The 26,195-nt window shown below is 37.7% G+C and overlaps 1 protein-coding gene across 1 annotated transcript in view; it reads left to right on the forward strand.

Moving 5' to 3' along the window:
- The window catches only part of NSMCE2 (NSE2 (MMS21) homolog, SMC5-SMC6 complex SUMO ligase), a 131,752-nt gene that overhangs the window by 62,750 nt on the left and 42,807 nt on the right, over window positions 1–26,195 (forward strand). Inside the window, exon 4 of the mRNA XM_039550268.1 lies at window positions 617–770. Within this exon, the coding sequence (XP_039406202.1) occupies window positions 617–770 (154 nt within the window). The remainder of the gene's footprint in view (window positions 1–616; window positions 771–26,195) is intronic.

Genomic DNA, 26,195 nt, shown 5'->3' on the forward strand with positions numbered 1-26,195 from the left:
GTAATTGCTGTAAGTAAGTGCTTTTCAAGAAACTGCATTTTTGCCTGCTTGTATGGCGTAGTGCTTCTTGTTCACACAGCACAAATAAATTGAGGTGGTTTCCTTTCACATTAGCTATACTGTTTTTGCTGGTGTTATCACACTAATCTTGCATGTAGATTATAGGCTTCTGTAAACCTGATTCCAAAGTGATGAGAGTGTGGAGGTTTTTATAGCACTCTTAGCAAAAGTTATTTCAGATTTTCTGTTATCTTCTCAGTTTCTGGACACAGTTGTATTCTTTGGTTTCATTCACATTCAGTGTTATGCTGGTTCTTGTTAACATGTTTACCTTCACCACTTGCGGAGGGAAATTTCACTGCAAGGTTCAGTTTTCCCTTTTATTAGTGTCAGAAATACCCAGAAAATGAGCTGAATGACACTGAGAAGTTAATATCTACATTTCATAGTTACTTTTACTGAAATGAATAATTATTTGGAGGTTATAGCTTCAGAGCAGGAAGCCTAACTGTAGTCAAAAGAAACTGAGATTATGCTAATGAATTTTTGCTTGATGTATTTTGCTTTGTAGTAAAATGTGTCATAATGAATACATTCTATTTCTTCTTCCTTACAGGTAAAACGAGAAAAACCAGAAAATTTACCAGATTTAGAAAACTTGGCCCAAGAAAAATTCCTTGAAATGGAGAGCAAAAACAGTGACTCAGATTTACAAAGGAATGAAAAATATATGTATTTTAAGGATCAGCTTAAGGAGATGAAAAAACAGTGTAAGTCCAATTTTTAAAAAAAGATCCTTTGAATGCTAAATGGTAAGATGTGACTGCTCTGAAATATAGAACTGCCACTTACGGCTCAAACTGATGTTAGTGTTCTTAAAAACTTATTTAAATTGATATCTGTGTAGAAAAAAAGCCAGTGTAATTACTTTGGTAGTTTTATTTAGACTCCCACAGCTTCTGCTGAGTTGGAATACAAATGTCATGAAAATCACATCTTTTTTTTGTAAAGTGGGCCCTTTCATTTCAAGTCCTTTTGCATTTATTTTATTAATTGATAGGATCTTCTAAAAGGATTAGGTAAGCTGTTTTCATTTGTCACTTAAACAAATTGCTCCTGTTTCACAATTTAGGATGTGTTGCAACTCTAAGAAGACCTTTGCTTTAATCGTAGAACTGTATTGTTGGAAAATGCTTACTGTACGTGTTCTCTGGTTTACAGCTTCTGTGCACGCACCGTGTAACACTGCAGATTACTAAAATCTGGGTTTTTTTATTCACGTAATTTTTCAAGTGTTAAAATTTTATGTTATTTGCGCTTAAATTACCAGGAAAGTTGGAGAGTAAACAGTTTGCTTATTTATGCAACACAACAAAATTGTCTGCTTTTATTGCCCCACACATATAGCAGCCATTAAAATATTGCTCTGATTACTGGTGCTGGGAAAGGTCATGGGCTCTGACACTATTTGTGTTGCTCTTCCCCTATCATGATTATGTTCTGAAATCATATTGTTCTGCTTGCTGTCCCTTGACCCCTGTACCTATTCCCTCCCATCCTGCATTTTGATTTCAACATAAACTGGTATCTCAGGAACTTCAGGAGTCATAGATTAATGATTTTTACCATTGGAAAATGATATTCTGGGTGCTTTCCTGTAGCTCTCCTTGAGTTTTGCGTTTTTTTGGAGTCCTATCCAAAACCCAAGGAAACTGGTGGAAAGAATTTTCCCACTGCACTTTGGATTGCTTCCCTATAGAGATTTATGGAGTGTGAGGACATGCTTGCCAAGGTGAATTTCAGGTCTGGTATCTCAGGACTCACTAGGATTAGAGCTTGAAGGCTTAATATATTTGTTTCCCATCTTTATGGGTTTTAGCACTGATCTCTGAGTTTGACAGAGCTCTTGGCACTACTCTAAGAATGAACATACCGAGTTGCAGACCACAAAACAGTGTAATTTTCACTCCCTACATAACCATAAAATTATTACTGCCCCACCATTATGTTGTAATTTCTAATTTCCAGGTGTTTGTAACTAAGAAGATAAAAATCTTGATAACTGACTTTGGATTTACTTTCCACCCTGTAATTGCCTGAGGAAGGGGTGTTGCTCTAGTGATACATTCAGTTCAAGCTATGGGACTAAGTTTTAACTGGCAGACCTGTTGAAAAAACCCTGAATTAAATAAACACAATAAAAATTATTCTTAAAAAAATATGGGGGCATCATTGTGCTACTGCTGCCTGAAATCCAGATTTGTCTTACTAACCTCTTGACTTTTCGTTGTGCATAGAGGTCAAACTGTGCCCAAAATGAAATGCATGAGGCTGTTGTGTGGACTGCTTTGTTCACTGCAAGGACTTTTGGTCAGATGGGTCAGCTTGACATTTGAAGAATTCGTGTTGGTTTTGATGAAATAAATCCATCCCATTTACTCCCATTGCCATATTTATTGCGATTTAAAGGTTGAATGGAAAATTGTTACTTTGCTTTCACAAACAGTCCTGGATGTGATACAATGAACATGCATACAAGTGAACAGGCTGGTGCAGCCACCTTCTTTGGAAATGGATAACTAAGTGCCACCTCAGGTCTGCAGGTAGATTCAAAGTTAAATTTTTGAAAGTTAGCACAATTTTTCTGCCTTAAACTTGCATTACTGTTGTGTTTCCTGCCTAAATAATCTATTGATCCAATATAAAGTTATTTTCCTATTTCCCTTCCTCTTCAAAAGGCTCTTTTACTAGGAAAGCTTCTAGAAATTAATGAGTAATAATGGGTAGCTGAAGATCAGTGGAGTCTGTTTATATTCACATACTTAAATTTGCTTCTCTATGATACAGTGACCTGGCAACTGTAAGACTGTGCCGTTTCTCTATTTATGATATCTATTTATTATATCTATTATTTATTATTATTATTATATCTCTATTTATTATATCTATTTATATTGTTATGTCATCTTCTTGCCATTGCCCTAATCCTCCCTCTCTCCTTTTGTGTGTTTTTGTCACTCATATCTAGCCCTTAAAAATACCTGTGGAAATGAATATCACAGATATATTCACAAGCTTGAAAATGACAGATACCCACACTCTTACAGGGATGCTTAGAGGGCCTCTGGTCTTAACAGCTTTGTGAGAGACTAAAGTGACAACTGTACTCCATCTGGTGTAAAAAGCCTCTTCTCACTGATGGGCTCTACACACTAAATTATTATGCCTGGATGTATAGTTGAGCACTGTCAATATTATCTAAAGTACCACATATAGTTTTAAGGTGTGCTAGGGAAGGTTTATATTGGACATTAGGAGGAGTTTCTTCACGGAAGGAGTAATTAGATGCTGGACTGGACTGCCCAGGGAGGTGGCAGAGTCCCTGTCCCTAGACATGTTTAAGGAAAGACTGGATGTGGCTCAGTGCCATGGTCTAGTTGACAAGGTGGTGTTCAGCCACAGGTTGGACTGGATGATCTCAGAGGTCTTTTCCAACCTAATTCTGTGATTCTGTGATATGCCATGTAGAAAGAAAATGGTGTTACTGTGAAGGAAGATTGGACTCCAAGGCAGAAATTCCAGAGCTGCAATACCAGCTGAACTGAAGATTCATAAAATCTGTAAAAGACATTACTATTTTCCATAAGCTGGTGATTTACCTTAAGACATACTGTGTGTTTTTGGTGGGGTTGTTTTGTAAGAAGAAATTAAGGTCATGCTGTTAAATATTCAGCATTCATGCTTAAGCCAATCTGTGCATGCTTATCTTCTCCTGTATGAGTTGTGATTTCAAAATGAGTCCTACAATTCTGGCCTCATCTTAACAGCATATTATAATGTGTCTGTGGGTTTTGGGACACACTTAGAACTGCTAGATGTGAGTTACATGTATCAAAAACTTCATCAACAGCTACTGGTTAATACTTTGTTTTCAACTATTAGTCTTGCCAGGCGCAACTTAGTTCACAATTCCTGGCCTGTTTCAAGAACACATATACATACAGCTGTGGTTGAGTTTTTAGCTCTTTTCTGGAATTCGGTTTTATTGCTCAATTAGATAAAACGCAAAAAACTCCTGCCAGGCTTTCCGTTGTTGGGGTTTTTTTTTGTTTTTTTTTTCTTTTGTTCCAATCTTTTCTATCTTAAAGGAGCAGACAGGGTAGATACTAAAATGATTTGACTTCCAGGATGAGTTACCATTAATGATCATTTATCTTTTATGCAGAGTTTGACATTTCTATTCTAGAATAGCAGAACAAGGAAATATTATATTCTCACATTGTCTTACTACTTAGTAATTAACTAGGATTTGAAGGAGAAAAATTTCTTAACACAGTTTCTAGGTATGGTGCAAAGTGTGTAGCAGTTAAATACAACCTTATTTTAACAGACAATTAGGCTAATATATTTTCTATTTTGATATTTGCTTCCACAGTGATGAAAGGAAGCTGCATGGTTGTTCCCTGTCCCCTGACAGGTGACAGGCAGTGCCATAGGTAGCTCTAATAGTTGGGGAGGAGAAGAGGAGAACGGTGCTGTATCACCTTCAGCTTGTCTTCTCTTGGCAGTTATGTGGGAAGGAGACCTTCTTAGCTTTGAACTTCAGCAGCAGTCAAGGTGCAGAAGTGAAATTGGGCAAGTTCATCTCTCTGGCAGTAACGATGAGATCATGCCTCAGAGCAGTTTCTGTTCTGCTCGTCTTTCAGACAGTTTTCAGGCATTTTCTGTAGATCTGTGAGCCTTTATTATGCAGCTACTTTAGCTGGAGTTTGTGCAGTGATGAAAAATCTTCACCTCTGATATGTGTCAAAACACTGTCAGACAGGTTTTATGTGAATAGCAAGTGATTTTTCTGAAGTCTGTTTTCAGAACTATCTTAGTTTCGTAAATTCCCACTTCTTATTTTTAATGGAAAACATTTTCATTTTTCTACTCAAACCTTCTCAGACTGTAAGCAGTAGAAGAGAGTGTTGATTAATTTTTCCTTTTTTTAACCATTTCTTGTACCCCCAAGTGGCTACATTATCTTTTCCAAATAAGTGAGTGCTTGGAGGGGTATTGACTAAATGTGGTAACACCAGAAAGTTCTAAATGATTGCATGTGTGGTAAGGAAAATTTTTTGTGCCCTTAACACTACATGACTGATGCTGTCCTTAGACATAATGGTCCTGGATCTGCAAAGTGCTTAGTGGTCTCCTTTTGATTAAGTGAAATGCTTAGCTTAAGTTGCTTAAATTAAATTTTATGAGTAGATCCTTTGAAATTAGTGAGATTGCTGGCATGTTTCACTTCCTTATTGGAGCATAACCACAGTACAGAGCCTTGCTAGAGTGAGCCCATAGGAACTAAATTATGATTACTGCAGGGATTGTAACTTTGCATTTTGTATCTTCTGTAAGTTTAAAATCCTACCTTCTGTTTGAAGTTGTATTACTGAGTCTTTTTATTTCATGCCAGAATATATATATATATTTATACACACATACATATACACATATCAAAGGCATCTGTCTTCTGGCAGAAAGTATGAGAATTTTGTCTTCACAGAATCAAACTAAGACCTGTCTTTATTCTTCCTTTATCAGTTTAAATTTGTGATACTCTCTATGGAGAACTAATCAGGAGGTTTGATCTCTACTCCTGTGACCCTAGCTACCACTGCTGTATTTGTCAAGGGTTATTTAGTGTCACGTTTGGTGCACAAAGAATGACAGATTTCATAGTCCTTTTGTAGCAGCTGATAACATGCACTTTGGAATCCTTGATAACTGCAGGTTCTGCAAACACACAACAGATGCACGCTTCAGTAGTGATTTTGTGGAAAGTGCTAAGATCTGGGTGAATGACAGTATTGCTGGTTGTTCCAAACAGTTTGAATTTGGCAAATGTAGGAAAGATAATACTTTTTAATGGGGGACAAATAATTTTGAGACTCAATAGTAGTTTAGGCAATTTTTTGTTACAGGAAACCAGTCACTGTCATGTAGTTAGGAAAGTAGCTACACTGCAGTTGTAAGGATCTTTCTTGCCTTCTCCACTGAAGAAAAAAAAGTCTCTGAGTCTGAAAGGAAAAAGTATGTATCATTTGGCTAGGATGGATTTACAGTCGTTACCAATAAGCAAATATTTTGAAAGGAGAAGATTTTAAATTTAATGTTCAAGTAGATGCCATATGCCCTGTTGATACATGTATTTTAAGCTATGCATATGCTGAGAAATAATGATGTGAAAAAATGTCATTTTAGATACAGTTTGGGATAGAAAAAATGACACTGTGAAAGGAATTATCTTTAAATTTTTAAAACTGTCTATCATAGGTTCCAGGAAAGACTAAGGTCTTTGATTTGGTTTTATTAGGATGAGAAAACATGCTGCAGTAAGATACTGTGTATTATAATGCTTGACAAGCTTCATCCAATTAATCCTCAAAACATCACACTGAGATAAGCAAGTTAATTTTACTTCTCACCACACAGCAGTGGTGAAATTTGAGGAAATAGTTGAAGTTACTTTTGTGGACTCACATAATGGATTTGCAGATCTGGGTTTCTCTTCGGTTGTAGCTGACTTCTTAGTTGGCCTATTTTTGTCTCTACACAGCTCTGATGGCAGAGAAAAATAACATTAGTGTATTTTTCCTTATATTTTTAATGTAAAAAAAATTTAAATCCTCTTACTGACTAACTATGAGAAAACAACTTCAGCACAAGAGTTGAAAATTCCAGCTGAAAGTGGGATTGGTGTTATAACAGTTCAGTGGTCTGTGTGGGATATGCACTTTTCATTTTCATAAAATTCCTTACAGACAGCCCCTTGACTAGTAAAGAAATGAAAGAGGATCCGGCACTTAGGAAGGTCAATTGAAGTTTAGGCGACCTCGGTTTAGGTCTTCACTTTGTTACCCTCTTGTCATCTTAGATCAAGTATTTAGTTTCAGAACAGGTCACTGGGAGTTAGGTGCCTAAAAACTTTGTGGGTCTGGCCCTTACACCCATGTCTTGAATTCAGTTCTGTGTATATTGTGTTTGTGGACTGTGCAAGAAGAGACCTGGACTAGCTCATATCAGTGCTGCTCTGGGCTGGTACCTTATGGAGCAAAGCAGCCATGTCCAATTGAGTGCTAGACATTCAATTTTAGTGCCACAAGTGCTTCTCTTGTGGCACTAAAATATCATTATTACAGTTTTGTGGTTTTTTCAGTTCGAAGAACTGTAGATAATAACCTAAGTGTGTTTTAGTGTGCCACAGTAATGTTTTTATGGCATGATGCTGAGGGGACAGACTGCATCCCCAGAGGAGTGGAATGGGTATGTCAAGAGGCATTTTTGTGAATGAGAGCTGACTTTTCGGTAGGGCTTCAGGACTATCCTGAGAAGAGAAACTTGGCATGGCTTTTCCTTTTGGGACTGTCCTGTCTGGGTATTTCCTGGAAGGAACTAGTTGATTTGTTCAGGATTTGCCCACTTGTAGTTTTGAAGGATTAAGAGATGAGGGCCTGACAATGGAATGAATTAAAGTTACTCTATTTCACAGAGTTTTTGGAAAGATCAGGTAGAGAAACAAACTAGATAAATGGGATGCTCATGTGGTATAGCAATGGGAGCTGTAATGGTACCTAAGAACTATATCCAAAGTGCAGAATTACCATCACAGCTAGTGTCCTTGCTAGTTTGTGAAGAAAGACCAACTCCAGAATGAATGAAACTATCAGAACTTTCCTTCTGCAATCTGGAATGACTTTTCCAGGGTAAAAATTGGCTATGTTGTAAATACAGAAGCTTGCATTAGCAATAATTGTGTTAGTGGATTAATGAAGAACGGCAATTACCAGTAGACCTGGCGAGGGTTTCTTTGATGAAATGATTGCCTTTCTAATGTGATTGATCAAAATAAGAAGTTTCTTGCTTTGGCATTTAGCGCTCTGACATGTAATTCAGAGTTAAAATGAAAGAGGAATCATGACACCCCTCCCCAACTGCTTCTCTATTATGAGTAACCTGGAGTATAAGAGACCTGAGTTTCAGTCATGGTGATTTAAAATCAGAACTTGACTGACTCTTGGCCTACTAAGTGATTAACCTGTAACTCTGGAATCAGTCTCCCTCTCTCTCTGTCCACAGTGTATTTAACTGTACATAAAAATGGCAACAACTGCAGAAGGAAATACTGAGAGACACTGACCCTTTAGCCCTATGGTAAAGCACTCAGCTGAGGGAGGACATATCTAAATCAGAAAGAGCACCAGATGTAGGTCTCTTCTGTTAGAAATATTTGCCCTTCTAATCAGCAGATGCTTGAGGATAAGATCTTATCTCTACATCTGTCATCTAATCTATACATATATTTTTAAAAGATCTACATTTTATTCCATTGCAAAAGTCTTTTCAGGATGTAATTCTTGGTTTTATATCAGCCTGGCTTTCAGTTCAGCACCGAGTCTATAAAATCTAGAAAGGAAATGGAGTGTTACATGGAAATAATTTTTTATGATTATTATACACTTAGGGATAATACTTAGGTTAATTTATTGTTACCGTACCGCCATGGGATAATTCTCTTTTAACTGAGCACGTTGATGGCTGCGAGCATGGCATTTTTATTGTTCATATGAATATACAGGTCAGGAAGGAGCTTCTAGATGCTGCTTCTGTTCCCTTGATGTTGCATTCAATCACAGTATCTAATAAAATGCCATCTTAAAATATATTAATTTTTTTCTCCTTTGTTTCTCTTGGAAGGGTGGTGAAAAACCTTAGGACTTTGCTCAGATGGTGGGAATTTTTCAAGCGAAATAAGTCTGTGACCAAGTTCTTGCTCATTTTTTCTGTTTCAGCTCCATACCCTGGCTTATAGAGACGTTCTCCCTCAATGGAGTTTAGTTCAATTCAGTCAGTTCCTATATTTCTTGACTCTATGGTAATCCAGTTATGCAACAGGGAAACTTATAAAATCTCATGTCTTGTGACCATACTTGAACTCATTAGAAATGTTTTATAAATTTCAGATGAGTGAGAAGCATAGGGATAGATACCAAACCTTGACTGTATCCAAAATGGGGAAATGTTAAATAGATGGATTATACCCTATGAGAAATTTACTTTCTGGTAATAAAACACCAGTGACTTCACTTAGAGCTTTCATTCACTTCTTTCCTGGTGTAATAATACAAACTATTTTGCAAATCTAAGCACTGAAAATACAAGGACAGCTAAGTACAAGTTTACTTGCCATTATATCTGTTGCCTGCTGTTCAGAAAGATTTAGAAGTCAGAGGATACAGGTATTCCATTCTTTTGCCATGATCTTACAGTTAAAATTTTAATATGGTCACCAGAAAACAGGTGAAGAACAGTGCAAGGAGAAAAAATCAAAGAAAAAGGAAAGGGAGAACATCACAGTGTTAAATTTTTTTAATGAGATGCTTTCATTTTGAAGTTAGGATATTGAGGAGAAAGGAGAAAAATGAAGCTTAGTGAAGCTTTAAAATTAGAGAACTTCGTTTTATTTACTCATTTTTTTCTGTTACTTGAATATTTATCTGGAGGGACAGTAGGCTTTTTTACTCTTTCTATATGTTCATTTCAGTCATTTATATGTGGGACTTTGTGCCATCAGTATGCACGAGGATCAGTGGAAATACTAATTCAAGTAGAACTCTACTACTCCAAGTAATGCATTTGTATTGAGTGCCAGGACAAAAAACATTTGAGGAGAAACAAGCAAGTAGTTCTGATATAATGCTGACTAAATAATAATCCATCAATGCATATCACACTGCACAGTAACTTCAGAATAATCCAGAGAAATTAAAACACTTGGTGTTTTTATAGGTCCTGGAACTATTTGGTATGTCCTTCAGAAGTATGGCAGGTTGAGGTAGATCTTGCTTTGGTAAGCACCAGTGTAGGCCTGAAATCAGTGGGGTTTCCCTGATCTATACTTGCAACATGCAAAATAGTAGTGTACAGCAAGATTAATAAATATCCTCTAATTCCATATCAGACATTCATGTGCATTGGCTGCTTACCGTAATTTTTGATATCCATATTATTTCATTTCCCTCTTAAAAGCCATAGGCACCGATAAACTCACAGTAGAGCATGCAGTACAGCATGGTAAAACTGAATTTTATGCCATTAATATACTGGAGATTTTCTTCACACTCCCCCAAACCTGTTAAATGTTGAGCTGAAATGGAGGAAGAAAGCTAGAGAAGCGCTAAAGGACTGCAAAACCCATCTATTAGGTCTGTGGACCTCAGACTGGATGCCAGAGCCTAGAGTTAAGTGCCTTGGCTCCCAGGACGAGGGCTATGGCACACCTGCTTGAACAGCTTTGTTCAGTGACAAATCTGTTCTGTCAGCACAGAGTGCTTTACATCTGTATGTGAATCACAGTATTGCATAAGTTGACTAAAAATGTGCCAACTATTAAGTATATACTTTACCATAAAGTAATGCTCTTTTACTGTGAGACTGAGCACCTGTGCTTGTATTATGTAGATGTAGATTTAGGAATTTCAGACTCTCAAATGATTACTGATGTCATCGCAGAGCTAAAGCGCTAATTCTATGTACTGCTTCTCAGGGGTAACCTAAGAGATGCTACTTGCAATCACCATTAGCACAAAGTCAAAGAAATCAAACACCTTTATTGGCACTTAGTCTTAAGCAGGCTTGGAGCATTCAGATGTTCTGTCACAACTGAGGAGTGGTTTTAGTTGTCACCTTTCAGCAGTTATTAGCTCCGATTTCAGACATAGCATCTGACTTTACAAGTGTGGATAGGTTTATCATGTCTTATCTCAAATGTGGATGTAGATCTGTGTTACCAGACTTGCAGTGAACGATTTTAGGATTAAAGACAAGTTGCTTAACAGGTGTTCCAACAGGCACTAAAAATACCTGTTGAGGGAGAGAAGCAGTTAATGGAGTGGTGGTGAGAGTGCTTATGTTTTATACCGTAGCGTTGTGACTACAGCAGTTTCCCAGGAAGCGATGCCAATAAATTCACAAATAAGCACCTAAAAAAAGCCCTTACGAGGAAGATGACATGTTTGACTCCTCTCTGGATCCTCCCGTGACTGGATTACTGGAGACTGGATGATACCAGGAAAACATTGCTGTTGGCTTTCCCTGCCTTGTGTCCTCTGTAGCAATTTTCATTACTCATCATCAGAGTAAGGCTGCTGGATGGGATGGAACTTACATCTGACATTGCACCATTGCTCACAGGCTTTTCAGCAACCCCTTGGCTGCAGGCAGGTGTGCAGAGGGCACTCTGCAGTCCTTCAGTTGAAGCAAAACGCCACCATGTACAGCTGGAAGTGGAAGGGGGCTGGGAAGGATTGGAAGGGAGTGTACTCCAGTAGTTAACTCTTGCAGCAAGAAATGGAAATCTGGATTCTGTACATCTCCATCATCACCTTCTCTTCTTCCACTTGAATGGAGCTGTGCCTCCTTTCAAGAGCCAAAGAGGTTGTGAGACAAACAGTGTATTCGTAGATATTCAGGCTGGGGCAGCTCTGGACAAGTACAGAACTCAGATCTTCAGATCCCTGGAGAACCTGGGAGAGACTTACTGGAGATAGATACCTTTAGGGTTAAGAGGCCACCGAACAGAATTTTTCATCATTTTGGACTTCAGTAGTTTGCTTCAGTTCTTTGGGTCTGGCCCAGCCTTAGGTATTCTCCCTCGCTCCCTGTTTGAAGGTTTAAGGGTCAGTCCAAGACTTAGTGAAATCAAAAGAAGTTTTTGCAGGAAGGCTGTTCATCATGATCTATCTAAACTCCCAGTATAAACTAAGTGGCTAGTTTATAGTCAGATAGGAAAACATGGAGGAAAACAATCCTTGCTTATCACAGGATGGAAGACTTCAAAAAAGCTGAAGAGTTTCCTTTGAGGGAAAAAATGTAAAAGCTTTCTGATTGCTTTATCAACTTCTACAATAAAAATAGTAATTACTGGAATTTAAGACTAATGAATAAATCACTGTATTAAAATGGGAACAAAAAAGTTTAACTAGCAATCATATGTAATCATTTGGCAGCTCTGTTATTAGTGTGGGCAAAGTAAGCTATTCACCTAACCTTCGCTAACCTAACCTTCACCTAACCTAACCCATTGCTTTGGGTTTTTTGTGGATCTTTTTTTTTTTCCGACAATGCAGATTGAAGTCTTCTTTTCTGGTCTCCAGCGGAGTTTTGTTTTGATGTCTACATCTGTTTTGTCAGATGCCTGCATTAGTTGGGCTCATATTCTACAGATACCTGCTCACCTAAGAAAACGCGGCTGTGTAGATTGCTGCATTGAAGTTGTGCCTGCATATGGGTTTTGTCACATCACAGCTGTGTCATGGAAAAATATTTTCCAGCTCTGTTCCAGCTTTTCACCACTTTTCTCATTTTACCCAACTGCTCCCCAGCCTCAGTCAGCATCCTTCCTCCTTTTTCTGGAGCTGCTTTCCCTTTTCAGATGATGCCACAACCTCCTTCCTCCCTTTAGTCCTCCTCTTTGGCTTTAGCTTTGCCAGCTCCTCCTTAGAAGTGACACAGAACATTTTACCCATGATGGATGTACTTAGATTCACTAGTGAGGCCTTCCTGTCAGTCTTGTTTTGTCCTGAAAAAAACACTTCATTATCATGCTTCCAGCTCAGTAGTGTACACAGCACAAGCTGTAATTTAGAAGAAAGTAGTGGCTATTGACCACTAACAGTATGGTGGTGTGCTAGCTATGGCTTTACATTTTTGTTAAGAGTTGGAAAAACTAGTAGCTGAGTGAGTCATGAAACCCAGTGTAGCGAAATTCAGTTGTAAATGAAAGAGGAACACTTCCATATTCTTAATTTGGCTTAATTCCTTTGCCTAATGGCTGTGTATATACCATAAACATTGTGAAGGAGCAACCATGGAAACACTTGTTTTCTTGCATTGCTAAATTTACTCAGGGTTGACTATTAACACAGCGCCTGGCATTACTTTAAAAGCAAAAATAGCTGAAGCGTGACTCACTATGAGTCATTTACTGCTAGTCCTGCTCTACTGCCTAGAGCTTGACATTGAACAAGTTGGCAGCCTGCATTGCTGCATTTTTTTCTAGGAACTTTGAACACATTTCATTCTTGTGAATTCTCTTGTGCAACAATATTGAACGCAGCAATGTGTTTATTTTTCTTCCAAAGTCGAATGAATCAGAAAATGGTGAAACAAAGAGTATTTTTCTTGGAGATTCTGGAAGAGATGGATTCTGAGAATTATTTTTTTTAGGTGCAATAATGAAATGATTGCATGGATGTTAAAAGTTAATTACATTTTATTCAGATTACATAAGATATATTTTATATATGTTAAAATACCTGTATTGTTATTATTGATTTCCATTTTCAGCTAAGGCATATGTGGAATCAGAAAGCTAAGCCTGTAGGCTGAGAATGTCTTCTCTTGGGCTGGCAAGGGTTTTTTGATGGGAGGGCAGTCAGCTCTGAAGGGGCAGACAAAATGAGGCAACTGTGTTCCTATTGGCCTCTGTATGTAAAAGGCACACCCTAAATATGGTGCTGGGTATCTGACAGTGAGTAGCTTGTTGGCTGACTCTGTGAATGCCTAAAAAGATCAGCTGATTTCAGTCAGATGGAAAGGGGGTAACGAGAGAGGGCTGAAACCAAAAGCAACTTGCTGAGGCAACCATGTGATGAGATCCTGAAATACACTGGCAGGACCAAACATCACTCCTCACATGATGCTAAAATTTTGGTTCCACCTAAATGTTATTTCTAACTAAAAGCCACTTCTTAGAACAATAGATAATGAAATTCTTTAATATTTTCCATATTTTTTCCCACTTTAGAAATATTACTATGATAATTGAAGAAGAATCTTACGCTATCAGCATACACCTTCTGCATGTGTTCAAAGGAGGTACCAAAAATCAAACTAAAATATTAATAGTGTAAGCTCAAAACAGCTACAAATGTAAAATCCCACATCCTTGGTGTGGAGAAAAAGCTTGCTACGTATCTCTTCCTGTAAGTACAGATTATGGAACTAGAGTCTGTAAGTTACATTCATCTGTACATTTAATAATATGTGCTGTGCAGGATCTTTGTAAGCTGAAACATTTTCTCTGTCTAATCTGCTAGAACATCAACTTCAAAAATTTCTCTTGAAGTGGTTTCCCTATTAAAAAATCTCATTATGATGACTCAAGAGAGGAATAAGAATGATTAATTAAGCTTAACGGTGACATCCTAAGCATTGTCCTGATATGCACTCTTCGGTCTCATTTCAACATGAATTTGTGATCACTGCACTGAACACTTCTCTTTAAAATTTAAAATTGTTCAGTAAATTTAAGTAAATAAGGTTAAAGTATTTTTTCTTTGTTTTCCTGACAAACAATCATACGAAAAATGATACCATGTTATTTTCCTAAACCTAGAATAAAAAAATGATCATGTATATCAAACAGTATAAAGTGGGAAAGGATTTTGATTTTTTTTCTGTGTTACCTCTTGGACAGTGACCCCCAAATCTCTGTGATTAAAGTGGTTGCAGTAGTTACTCATGGTATATGCTCTTTAGCAATCTCTTCATAGCTACTGAATAGGCTGTGCCTCAGCCCCACCTCCAGGCATGTTAGGCAGAATATAGACATGAGAATTTATGTTAGGAGTGAGACTGTGTCTTTTAAAAGACAGCTCTGTGTAGGAGGTTTTTCTGCTCAGAGGATCATCAGAAAGATTGGAGCTGCCTAAGGCATGATATCTCTTGGGCATCTCTATACACGTTGTGTAAGTAATGTCTCTATTAAGCTATAGCAAATTATTCCCCTCACATACGCGGTGTTTCCGTGTACACGTTCATACATTGACAGAGTAAGGGCAGGGCAGTGATGTGGAGTCTCTAGGAGAGATCAGAAGACCACGTGCTGAGCTCTAGATTAATACATGGAAGCATCATAGTCCAGCACTTAATGGGAACTTTATTACAAGTATTAATTTTTTTTCCCCATAAATACATATGAAATACTCTGTTGAAGTGAAACCAACATCCTGTTACGTGTTCATCCGAAAGCGATAGGTGAAAACTCTCAGTTCTCAAATCACTTGCTGTTCCAGTTATGAATCCAAGATGATTTTCTTTAATATTTTCACGATAGAGCAAACAGAACACATTATAGAAAGCTGTAAATCATGCAGAGTGCTGAGAAGAATTCGTATCCACTTAACCACTGCAGGCTGTGAGGATGAACATCTTGCTGCATTCTTTCCCTGGGTGTTGAAGCATGCTTGAGGTGCAGTATAGGCACCACAGTGTCTGTGAGTTAACAGAAAAGTGACAGGAATGTTTAACTAACAAATTGGGTTCCGTGGATATATCCAGGTCCAGCACTGCATTCAACAGCAGAGTGGAGGCTTTTTTTCCCCACCCTTGAAACTGATTTTATCAGGTACATCTAACCTGAGGAACTTTCATATATAATGAATGGATAGAATGCTTAGGGTGTAATTCCTTATTCCCGTGGAGTTGTGAATAATATAGTTACTACTAAACAAATTTGCTATTAAATTACTTGCACAGCATGAGCTACAGATGGCCAGAAAAAACTGTTCTTTATCTGTTGAACTGTTTTTATGTGACTGTGCCTTGTTAGAACCAACCTTTCTGACTAAGGTTGTCCTGTGAGCCTTTAATCTTAAAAATAGCCCTGTTTTGCTACAGTTTATCTGAGGTTGATTCACAAGCATAGCTGTACAAGATCCAGTGGCATCAATGAACTGACTGTTAATCACTGTCACCGTTTGAGAAGAGTCTGAATGTTAAAGTGCTCATTTCTAAACAGCTGCCAAGTGCTTTCCTTTTTCAAAAGCCATTAGGCTAGCAGATTTCACTGTCTCTGTTGTTTCTTACACACATTAAATCTATGGCAAGCCTTTTATATTTATGGTAGCAGGTGTATTTGTGATGTATTAGTGGACAGATTTGAACTACAGATCAGAAATGACAAACAGATGTTTGCAATTGAAGAGATCTTTCAAGTCAAGAGAGTCCTTAGTCTTGGGGCAGTCAAGTCACCAAAGACGATGGGAGTGAAGACACAGGCTTTTCACTGAACAAGTTAAAAACTCATCCTTTAAGACATAACTAGCTTGTGTATTTCAGATCAGTTGTGCTATTTGAGAAAATTAAGATACTGATGGTAAACTTCCTGCATCAATGCTGCATATTGCAAAGTTAATTTCCTAAATCCACATTTAAGAAGCTAAGTCTGGAGCCATATTTTTAGTTTATATATAAACTTGGAGTATCTCTTTAGCTCCCTCATTGAGAATTTGATTAGCATCTTTGTTAGGTTGACCTCTGTAGGATGGGGAAAGTCTGCACCTCAGGATGAGTGTCTACAGACATGTGCAGACATACTGAGTTCCTCTGCCTGCCTTGTCTCTACATCTAGTCAGGCCAGTGCCATGCAAATGTGGCTATACAAATTCTGAATCAGCACTGGTCTCCCAGTTCAACCAAGGGAATGGGCAGAGGAACTTTGTTTACACCCACCTGTGTAGATGTGCCCTCAGACTCACCAGAATTCCAGAGAGCTGAGATTGTAATTAGAACAATGTGCTCATACTTCAGCTTATATAGGTGTCTCTACGTGTGGGTTAATTTGCTTTTACTGCTTGTGCCTCCTGAGCAGAGGTCAAGCCTCTGCTTGAGACATCAGCATGATTAATATTCCACTGAATATCTAGCTGAGCATCATTATTGTATTTTTTTTTTAGGTGGGTAAAAATAGGTAGCAAGAACAGAGAAGCATTTAATAGTCTGTGAGCCTGTTTAAAGAGAAACACAAAAAAAGAGAGAAAACATTCTGTATATAGGATGTATGAAGCTTGCTCTAAAATTGCTTGAATAGAGATGTTTAGTGAAAAAGTGTGTTTGCAGTCCAGGTATTGTTTTAGACCTTAGTAAAATACTACAGAATGTGAATCAGTTGATGGTTATCTGTGATGAGCAGGTAAACAAAAGATGTATTTCCCAATGGGGTTTTCATATGATGGTGACAAACTCCATTGCACAACAATGGTCACATTCCAAAGCTGCAACCAGGTTCTGGAGGGCTTAATTTCACAACTGCTTACTGTGTCCTATTGCATTACAGTGACCTTTCAATAAAAAGGGAGATTGCCAGGTTGTTTTTTTTGTTTTTTAACTTAAAAACTCAGTGACTATATAGTGCACTGCCCTGTTTTTACATAGCAAATTTTGTCCTTGACATTTTTAAACTATGTCATCTAGAAAAATATTCAGAAGCTTTTGTGTTTTCTACCTTTTTATTAATCTCTATTGTGCAGCTCTACTTAACGTTTGCATTTATGCTGGCAATACAGCTAATAGTAAAAAAAAAAATTCTGATATTGAGTGACTGACGTTAAAAGTATGTTTTCCTTACATATCATCCATCCAGCATAGCAACACAACAAAATTATTTGTTGTTTAGTTTATAAGGGGTTTTTTCCAAGATGATTGAATGAAACCTCATTTCTAAAAATTGAAAGAATAGCCACAAAGCAAAAATAAAATCATGTTAACATGGTATGATATGAGAAGGATATAAACATCTAAACAGTATTTAGTTCTTGGCTGTTAGAATTTATTTTATGATTATGACATTCCCTACATAGTGACTCTGCTACAAGTACACTTGTACCTCATATTGTGAAACAGTCATGTAATCTTAAAAATTATTCAGTAAAAAATTACTCTGAAGCTGATAAATGAAGACAATATACAACAGCTTGAAGAGTGCAGGCTTACAGGGCCAGACCTGCAATGAAAAGTATTTTACCATTGGTCCTGAGAAGGCAAGGAAGAGAGAAGCCCAACAGACACTGGCCATAACCAGGCTTTCCTGCAGTTGGTTGGATTGCTTACTTAGTTGGTTAGTTGCTTACTACAGCTTGGTCTTAGATAATCCGTGTCCGTGATACTGGAACGTCACATTTAGACTGAGCAGGCGTCAAGTGTGAATAGGATATAGATTCTGAAGTTTGAACAAATGGCAGTTCAAGATAACAAAGTAACTATTAAGCCTATTCTCAACTAGAGACTTGCCCATCATCCTTGTGTATGTCGGGTGCGCTCAGGTGCACACTTAGGTCTCACTCTGGAAGATGCTCTCAATGAGGAAAGCTTGAGGCTGCTATCCTAACCCCAAGCTGTCAATCATGTGGTTGGATCTGATCGGCTGCAAGTAAGATTTGAGCATCTAACAACCACAACTCACCAGCAGATCACATAACCTCTGCTGTTTGTAATCATGATTTGGATGCTTTGAGCCTGAGCCACAGTTGTGTTGGCAGCTGGCAGTGTGGTACCAGATGTGACACCTAGAATATTTTGTTTTGAGCAGCTGTTCACGTTACAGTATAGACAGAACCCCAGAATTACCTCTGAAATTCAGTGAAAATTAAAATGAATATACCTTCAAATTGGTATGTATTGTTACTGTCAACAGATGTCTTCAGAAGAGTCCATTCCTCTGCTGAGATTCCTAGCAGAGAGAAAAGGTCACTTCCATAGTGAGAATTTTGCCCCCCACCCCCCTGTTTCCACACCAAAAGGAAGCTTTCCATGGTGCCAGAGAGTCTGAAAGCAGTGTAAGCAATTAGCAAGAAGAGCTTGAAAATTCCATTGCAAGAAGTAGGACTGCTCAGGAGTGGAGATGCTTGGGATTTTTCAGCCTGATTAGCTGCAGTGACAGAGAGGTGATGTGTGCTAATTACAGCTCCTTAACCTCCTTAGATGCAGTTGCATAAAAGCCCAGAACCCTCCATGTTGAAACGTAAGGCACTGCGGCATTCCCTGGCTCCTCTGCCTTGGTAGTCTCAGACCATCCATACAAACCACTGACCTGCCTGGGTGAGGCATATACAGGTGTGTCTATGAGCCAACCTGTAAGTGGTTGTGGTGCAGAAATGGGAAAGTTTCTCATTAAGATGTGTGGCTGAGTAATAGAACCTCTGATATTATCTCTGTGGGTCAGTCAGCCTTTGAGAGTGGATCAAGAAAGCTGTGGTCAGTGTTCAGCCACTGCTTTGTAGTGCAGATCTGACCCAAGTATGAGGAATAGAAAAAAGATTTTTGTGTAAAATGACATTTCAGTTTACCGGATGTATCTCTTCTGTTCTGGTGTGTTTTTTGTGCTGTCTTCATTATAACAAGAAATAATGGCATTATAACAAGCAACATAATGAATTCTGATCGTTCAGTGCAGCTTGGAGAGGGGAGTTCAGCATGATATTTAAGTTAACTCTTTGTAAATACAAAAGTCTCATTATAGATAATGACTAACACAGTTTTCCAGGAATTATAGTGAAAGGATATTTTCAACTATTTTTCAATACATTTTATCCAGGCAGTTCATGGAACAGATTTTTTAAGGTTTAAAATAGAAAAGCAGTCATTAGGCAAAAAATTGTTTTAAGCTACTGCCTTTAAAATAAATAACCAAAGTCTTGAACAAAAGATCTAACTTGAAATAATGTTTTTTGTCCTGTTCTTTTTCTAGAAAGTTCTCTTTAAATTGATGGTACTGGTGTAATCCTAAAACAGAATGCCTGTCTAGAAATTAATTCATAAACAATAATTAAATAATAAGGGATGTTTCATATATGGAACACTAGAGTTTAATCTGGAAAACCTTGCATATTGCATGGACTAAGCCTTATGAGACATTACGGGAAATATGTGGCACAGCAAGCACTTCATACCATCATAACATATGCCAAGATTTTATTCTGGTAACAGTGAAGTAAATATCATCCCTACTCTACAGTGATCTTCCAAAAGTTCCACATATGTTTGGCTTAGCATTTGGTTTAAACATTATTTCAGGTGAAAAATAATATTTAAGTGAAACCCGGTGACCTAAACATGGCAAAGAAATGTTAACACGCTTTTTTTTTTTTTGAGAAATTGCATCTTCTATCTGGTTAGACATTGTGTGTGGACATTCTTTTGTAACCATTAACAATGTCATTTCCCCAGATCCTGTTGTAACTCTTGACATTGACAGTCTTTTTTACTTCTCAGTTCGCTTTTCTTCAGAAGTAGAACTGGAAGCTATTTGATTGCTCTTCCTCCGGAATCTAGCAAAGTACAGTAATTCTACTGAGGTTTTGAGAGTAAATACAGAAATGGCTTGCTTTTCGTGGATGAGATATATGAATTTTACATTCAGAAATAAGTATTTTAAGCACACATCAAAGGAAATACCAATGTATTTGAAAAGCTGTTACAAGTGTTAGGAGTTACATGCATTAAGTTTGAGTATACTATCAACTAATTCAAAATCTGTCCAGAAACACTGAAGAATGCAAAATATATGAGCTAAGCACGTACCCACATCTACTGCAGGACTTGACCCAGCACCATTATTTTTAAACTTGCATTTATGGTCTTTTATAGCTACCACTAAGACCAGTTTTAGCAGGAATTTTCCCTCTTTCCTGAAGTTTTTCAAACAGCATGTGTATGTTACATGCTGCGTATGCATCCACTTCTGCAGCTGTGTCTGCCACTTACTCCTGTCGAGCATTGTGCCAACCTGGGGGATTCACTTCCTTCCAGCGCCTGTATCTCACTTTCCTGCTTTACATAAGCGCTGCGGTCTTTCCTCTTCTGGTCAATAGCTGATAGATGTGTTCTGAAGTTTTGCTCCCAGAGTGGTAGTGCCTTCTACGTAGATCCCAGTTTGAGATCTTCTTAGAAGAGCCTTTTCTTGTAAAACAGCCTGGTACCAGAGCCCCCTCTGTACATTCAGTCTGGTTTGTCCTTGCTGAGGACCTGGATATACAGCGCCCCTGTGGTGTGTTACCAGATACAAGGAAGGTTATACCTCAGCCTGGAGTTACACTGAGAAATCCCTAATGACAAGTCCTGTAACTGTACTCCTAAATCCTGCCTGCTGTTGAAGCAAGAACGACAGGACTTGTGCTCTAGGTGATTTCTGCTAATTCTGCTGATAATCCAGCAAAGGTTTTTAACTCTTCGGTGTGAAGCCGACAGTAAAGGCTGTTCAATGTGCAGTCTAGTTTGTGTAATAGTAAATAAATCTAACTGCTTTGACAGTGTATTGTGACTGTATTGATTTAGGAAAAAAACCCATAGTTTTTAGGATTCAAAATACCTGCTTTAAAAGTTAGGAAAGTAAAACACAAAAAAATCCTTTGTTGCTTTTATATTAATCTTGTATTCTTGGTTTACTTTTGTGAACTAATTTTTCAGGAAATAGATTTTGCTTTAATCTTCTTGCTCACCACTGCTTGTGATTTTTTTAAGTTTTGATTAAGCCATATTCTGATGAGTATTAGCATGACAAGGCTGCCCAGCACAAGGCACATGTACTAGCACAGTTCCTTTTGTTTCTCAAGGTCTTAGACATACTTAGTTTCCCTTAAATTTAATTTCCTTAATTTCCATTATTTTCAATTGTTGTCTTTATTTTTCTGCTTTCAGTTTTACTCAGCTATTTTTCATCCTTGATCAGTATTTTTGTTTTGGGATGCTACAAATGCAGGCACACAGCTGTGACAGCTATGGACGTCCCCCAGATTTTGTCTTAAATACAGCAAATCTGCAGCTGTCAGTACCTATTGTAAAGCTGTGGTTATCTGCAGGGTAATGGTTCCAGTCATATTTTGTAGCCACACATAATGTGAACAAGTAGTGTGACTTTCTTTTTAAGAACTGGCTTATCCATACAGAATTTTGCAATACTGAGGCTGCAAGTTCAGTGAGCTGTTTTTCCTGTCCTAGTAGAAACTGAAAATTACTTACATTTCCAGAAAGAAGGGAGCATGTAGTTGTGCAAAAACCTGTATTTACAGAAAATTTACAGAACGTGGAAAGTACTATTTTTGCATTTTATATTCAGTAGATATGTTGCAATGCTATAACTGTTTTTGCTAAACTTGAATTTCGTGGCTATTTACTGCATAGTCCCTGCTCACATCATAGAGTGCTTTACTTATCAGAATGAATTGAAAATGAAATCCCAAGTTCTTCACTTCAGAATTGAAGAGCACTAATCTAGATGCATTAAATAATTTCTGACTCTACATATTAGAAGGTTTGAAGGTGAATTGTATATGACCATTTTATTTCAACTGTTTAAAACCGCAATTGCTACAGTGGGTGAAAACAGCAACTGATGAAAGCAGGTCATGTATTCTGGTTTCCTGTCCCAAGAGTGACAGACGTACTGTTTTGGAAGAAAGGATAGAAACTTAAGCAGGGATCATTATGTCTAAGGAAGAAAAATATTATTGACTTCTCATTTAGAGAGGTTCATGTATACCCTAAAAGAATACATTTTTAGTTCTTCTAAATCACTCTTTTGGTGTTTACACTTAGAATAAAGACATCTTAATTTCTCTGCAGATGATCTTGGTGTGTTCTAAGAAGTACAAAGCAACTGTTCAATGCCAAGAAATTGAGGTTTTACGTTTTTAACTAATATAGTGTAACTGGAAATAGACCTTCCCAGCCCATTGTAAATGAGAAGTAAAACCAGTTAGCTTAAACCACCATGAAGGTGACTTGTAAAGAATGTTCTTACTGTGTGAGCAAAACAAGCAGAATATACCTTTGTGATGATTTAGCCCTTTGCGTCTGTGACCTGTTACCTCACTAGGTCCTTGACACCTGGGCATCTTTATTCTTTGTCTCATGACACCTTACTAGGCACAGGAGAAGTTCTAAGACATAGGAGAAGGTCCTGTTCTCCTCCAAGTGTCTCTTCAAAACCACTCTGCTGCACTGCATAGAGAGAACTCTAATCTAATTATGGGTGGGCAGATGGCACATTGTGATTGTTCTTCCTCACTGGCTGCAAATCCTGTGCATCCTATTATTTGTTACCCTGTCCTTGCTACCATCCCCAGACCAACCCACTTGTTTATCTCCTCTGCCTGGTTTGTCCTGCCCTTTAGGTTGCATGCTTTGGAGCAGAGATTGTCATTTTACCTAATACAGGGGTTTTCTGACCAGACTGGCATTTGGGTGGTACTGCAATATAGATACTATATAATGGTAATACTTCTGCAGAGGTGGAACAAGTGCTATATATAAAAAGAGCCTCATTCTCTTCCAAGGTGCACCACATGCTAGTATTTTGTGTATTTAACTATGAGCAGAAGCTTATATACATCTAAATAGAGCTACTTTGGCAGACTCCCTGTGACAAGAGCCAGCATTCTATGAATGTAGTTTAATCAATGAACTGTATGTAAACCACTGAAATTTATTCAGTCTAAACAAATCCAGACTCTTTAATGACAAACGTTTAATCCTTCAGGATTGCATAACTGGGGGATTTAGGGATTAGTTAGCTTTGAAAATAGGTCAAGGAAAACATCTACATTTGGTTAAAAGCTAATCAGGCAAGGAAATAAGTAAAATAGTATAAAAGCTTTAGAAGAAGTCTTTTACAAAATTAGTTTTATATAATGGTACAAAGAATGTTTTCTATTTGTCTAAGAGATGCAGAGCCTTGTACACCTTTTCATTTACACTGGTAGAATTCAAGGGAAACTCCATTAAACAAGAGATGCAAGTAATGCAGAGTTAGGAGTTGTGTATTTTGTTTCTCTGTGTCTAATACTTTGGAATGACTTCATGAAATTTTATGAAAACTTCAAAATTACTATTAAGAGATAAGATTTGTAAGTATGAACACTATCAAAAGTTGCAGTGAAAATAGGGCTGCAATCCTAGAAGTGAGGTTATGAAAGAAAAGTTTAGGAATCACTCCAGTGAGGCTTTTGACCTAAATCTAATAATCTTCCCAGCTACTGAAGTCTGAATTCCTTCTTTCAGTTACTATTCAACTTTTCTTCCTCACTTCACCTCTTTTGCTCACTGAATGGGCTTCCTGCTTCCTAGTGCTATCTGGATTGTGATATGGCTTGTGTTGGCAGAGGTTATGCAGTCCTGTCATCTGGGTTCATAAGGATTTTGTTCTGTCAGGTTACTGGAGAAACAAGCTCTGATGTGACTTAAAAGCTGGTGCTCAAAGTTTAATCAAGGTCTTTGTGATGCATGGAGAAAGAGATGCTGTCTCTGAGATGCACTATGTAAGTCTGTGTAACTTTGTGCACTTAAGTGCTGTAAGAAGCAAAAAGCATCAAAGTATTTTGAGAACTGCATCACAGCTCACAGCACAAAATGTGCTCCCATGCACAGGGAGTGCAGACTGGATTTTTTCACCTCAAGAAATTTCTGTGTAATACACTGAATACTTTGCAGCTTAATACCAGCAAAGCTAAAATCCATCACAGCATGAGATCTGCACAGTCTAGTAGTCCAAACAAGTGGAAGAATATTAAAAGAAAACCCAAAGTTTTATTGGCTAAGGTGTCTCCATCTCCAGCATACCCTGGAATAAAACAATGAATGTTCTCAACTACTATAGAGAATTACTGTAAAATAAGTTGATACCGTAATTCCTATGAATACAGTTCTTGCAATACAATTCTTCCTTTCTCTAACAAAACACAGTTCCCATGAGTAGGGACTGTGAGGATTTATTTAGGCTACTGGTAGCATGTATTATTGATTTGTTCAAGGCTTTTTAGCTTTCTAAAATTTAATTGCTACAAGGTGGCATGAATGTCATTAACCCATTTGTCTCTTTGAGCAGTTATCCTTGGAACACATACAGTGTTTTATTTTCTGAGAAATAGTTATAGTAAGTGACAGTGCAGGCAGGGATGTCGAGATGGTGGCTTTGTTACAGAAACACTGAAAAGTATGCTGAAGGTTAGTTGAGCATTCAGACTTAGGTAAATTAATAATGAAGCTTCTTACCAGGCTGGAAAAATGAGAAAGGAAGAAAAAAATATCCAGCAATGCATGAATCATTGACATGTGATCCAAAATTCAGCATTAATTGTAGCACTATTAAAAATACTCTTTACTGTAGTTCTGTAGAACTGATTTCCTCTTTGTTCTGTGCTGTTTTCAAATCTTATTTTATAAGTGATTATTTTCCATGCTGGGCCTTCTCAGTTACCTGATTCCTCTGTTAATCATCTGATTAGATGCTTTTTTATGCATCTCGCTTTTTATCTTAATGCAATTCATTAGATTCTGATGCAGCTGAGAAGCAGGAAAATAAATGGCACAGAGTTTTGATTTCCAGTTCTAAGCTCAGACCTGAGCTGCAGAGGTACCACAAGACTTTTGGAGGGCTAAATAGGAGCAGCAAAAATCTGTAAAATGTGAAGATGGCCTGTGCCAGTCGTCCCCTCTGTGAGCTGTGCTGGTGCCTCAGGAAGCAGTGGTGGTGTTCTGAGCTTTATTAGCTGACCTGTTAAGTTTAAAGGACATTGTGGAATCTGCACAGATCTAAACTTGATAGAAACCAGTGCAACTTTATGTAGGGCTTATTTTAGAACTAAAATTTCTTTGGGTTGTAAATTCCATCTCATTTCTTTTGTCCTTGTGCTTGACAGAAATGATGAAAACAGCCAAAAATAAGATTTTTGTTTGTTCAACTGATTAAAATAGAAAATTTCTTATGCATTGAAATTCATAAAAATACTTGCTGGGAAAAATAGACAAGTTGTTGTTCTGAAATGCTAAACAGTCTCCCAGTGTTGAACTGTGGCATTCTTGTTTATGTAAAGATTAAGAAACTGTCAGGAATGGCACTTTCAGCTTCGGGAACCTAAGACTACTCTAACATGACCTCTTCTGTGACACCTTCTTCTTGCCTCTCTGGGCTGCCATATTCCCAGTCTTGGAACACCTACAGTCTCTTGTTGGGACAGTCAGAGAAACTAGAGAGGCAACAGAGCCTCTCTCATGTAACATGGCTTTGAGTCTTGTGGACCTTGAAGTGGCCAGACTTCCTGCCTCTGGAGCTGGAAATTTGGAACACCTTGTACACTGAAATTGTTTTGTGTTTGGGAAGTTCCTTTCCCTGCCAGGAACTCATCAGAAAATCAGAAACATACTGGTGACATGAAAAAAAAGGTGTATAAATACACAAGGAGTTTTTGTTAAACATACGAAATCAGTCAACATTATGTTTTTCATTTTAGCATTTGTGGCTAGCTTTAGCTGATAAGCAATTACTTATGAATTTAAGACAAACATATTTGAAGCCACATCTGGTTTGTGGGACTTCC

The sequence above is a fragment of the Corvus cornix genome, chromosome 2 (assembly GCF_000738735.6).
Source record: "Corvus cornix cornix isolate S_Up_H32 chromosome 2, ASM73873v5, whole genome shotgun sequence".
Lineage (NCBI taxonomy): Eukaryota > Metazoa > Chordata > Aves > Passeriformes > Corvidae > Corvus > Corvus cornix.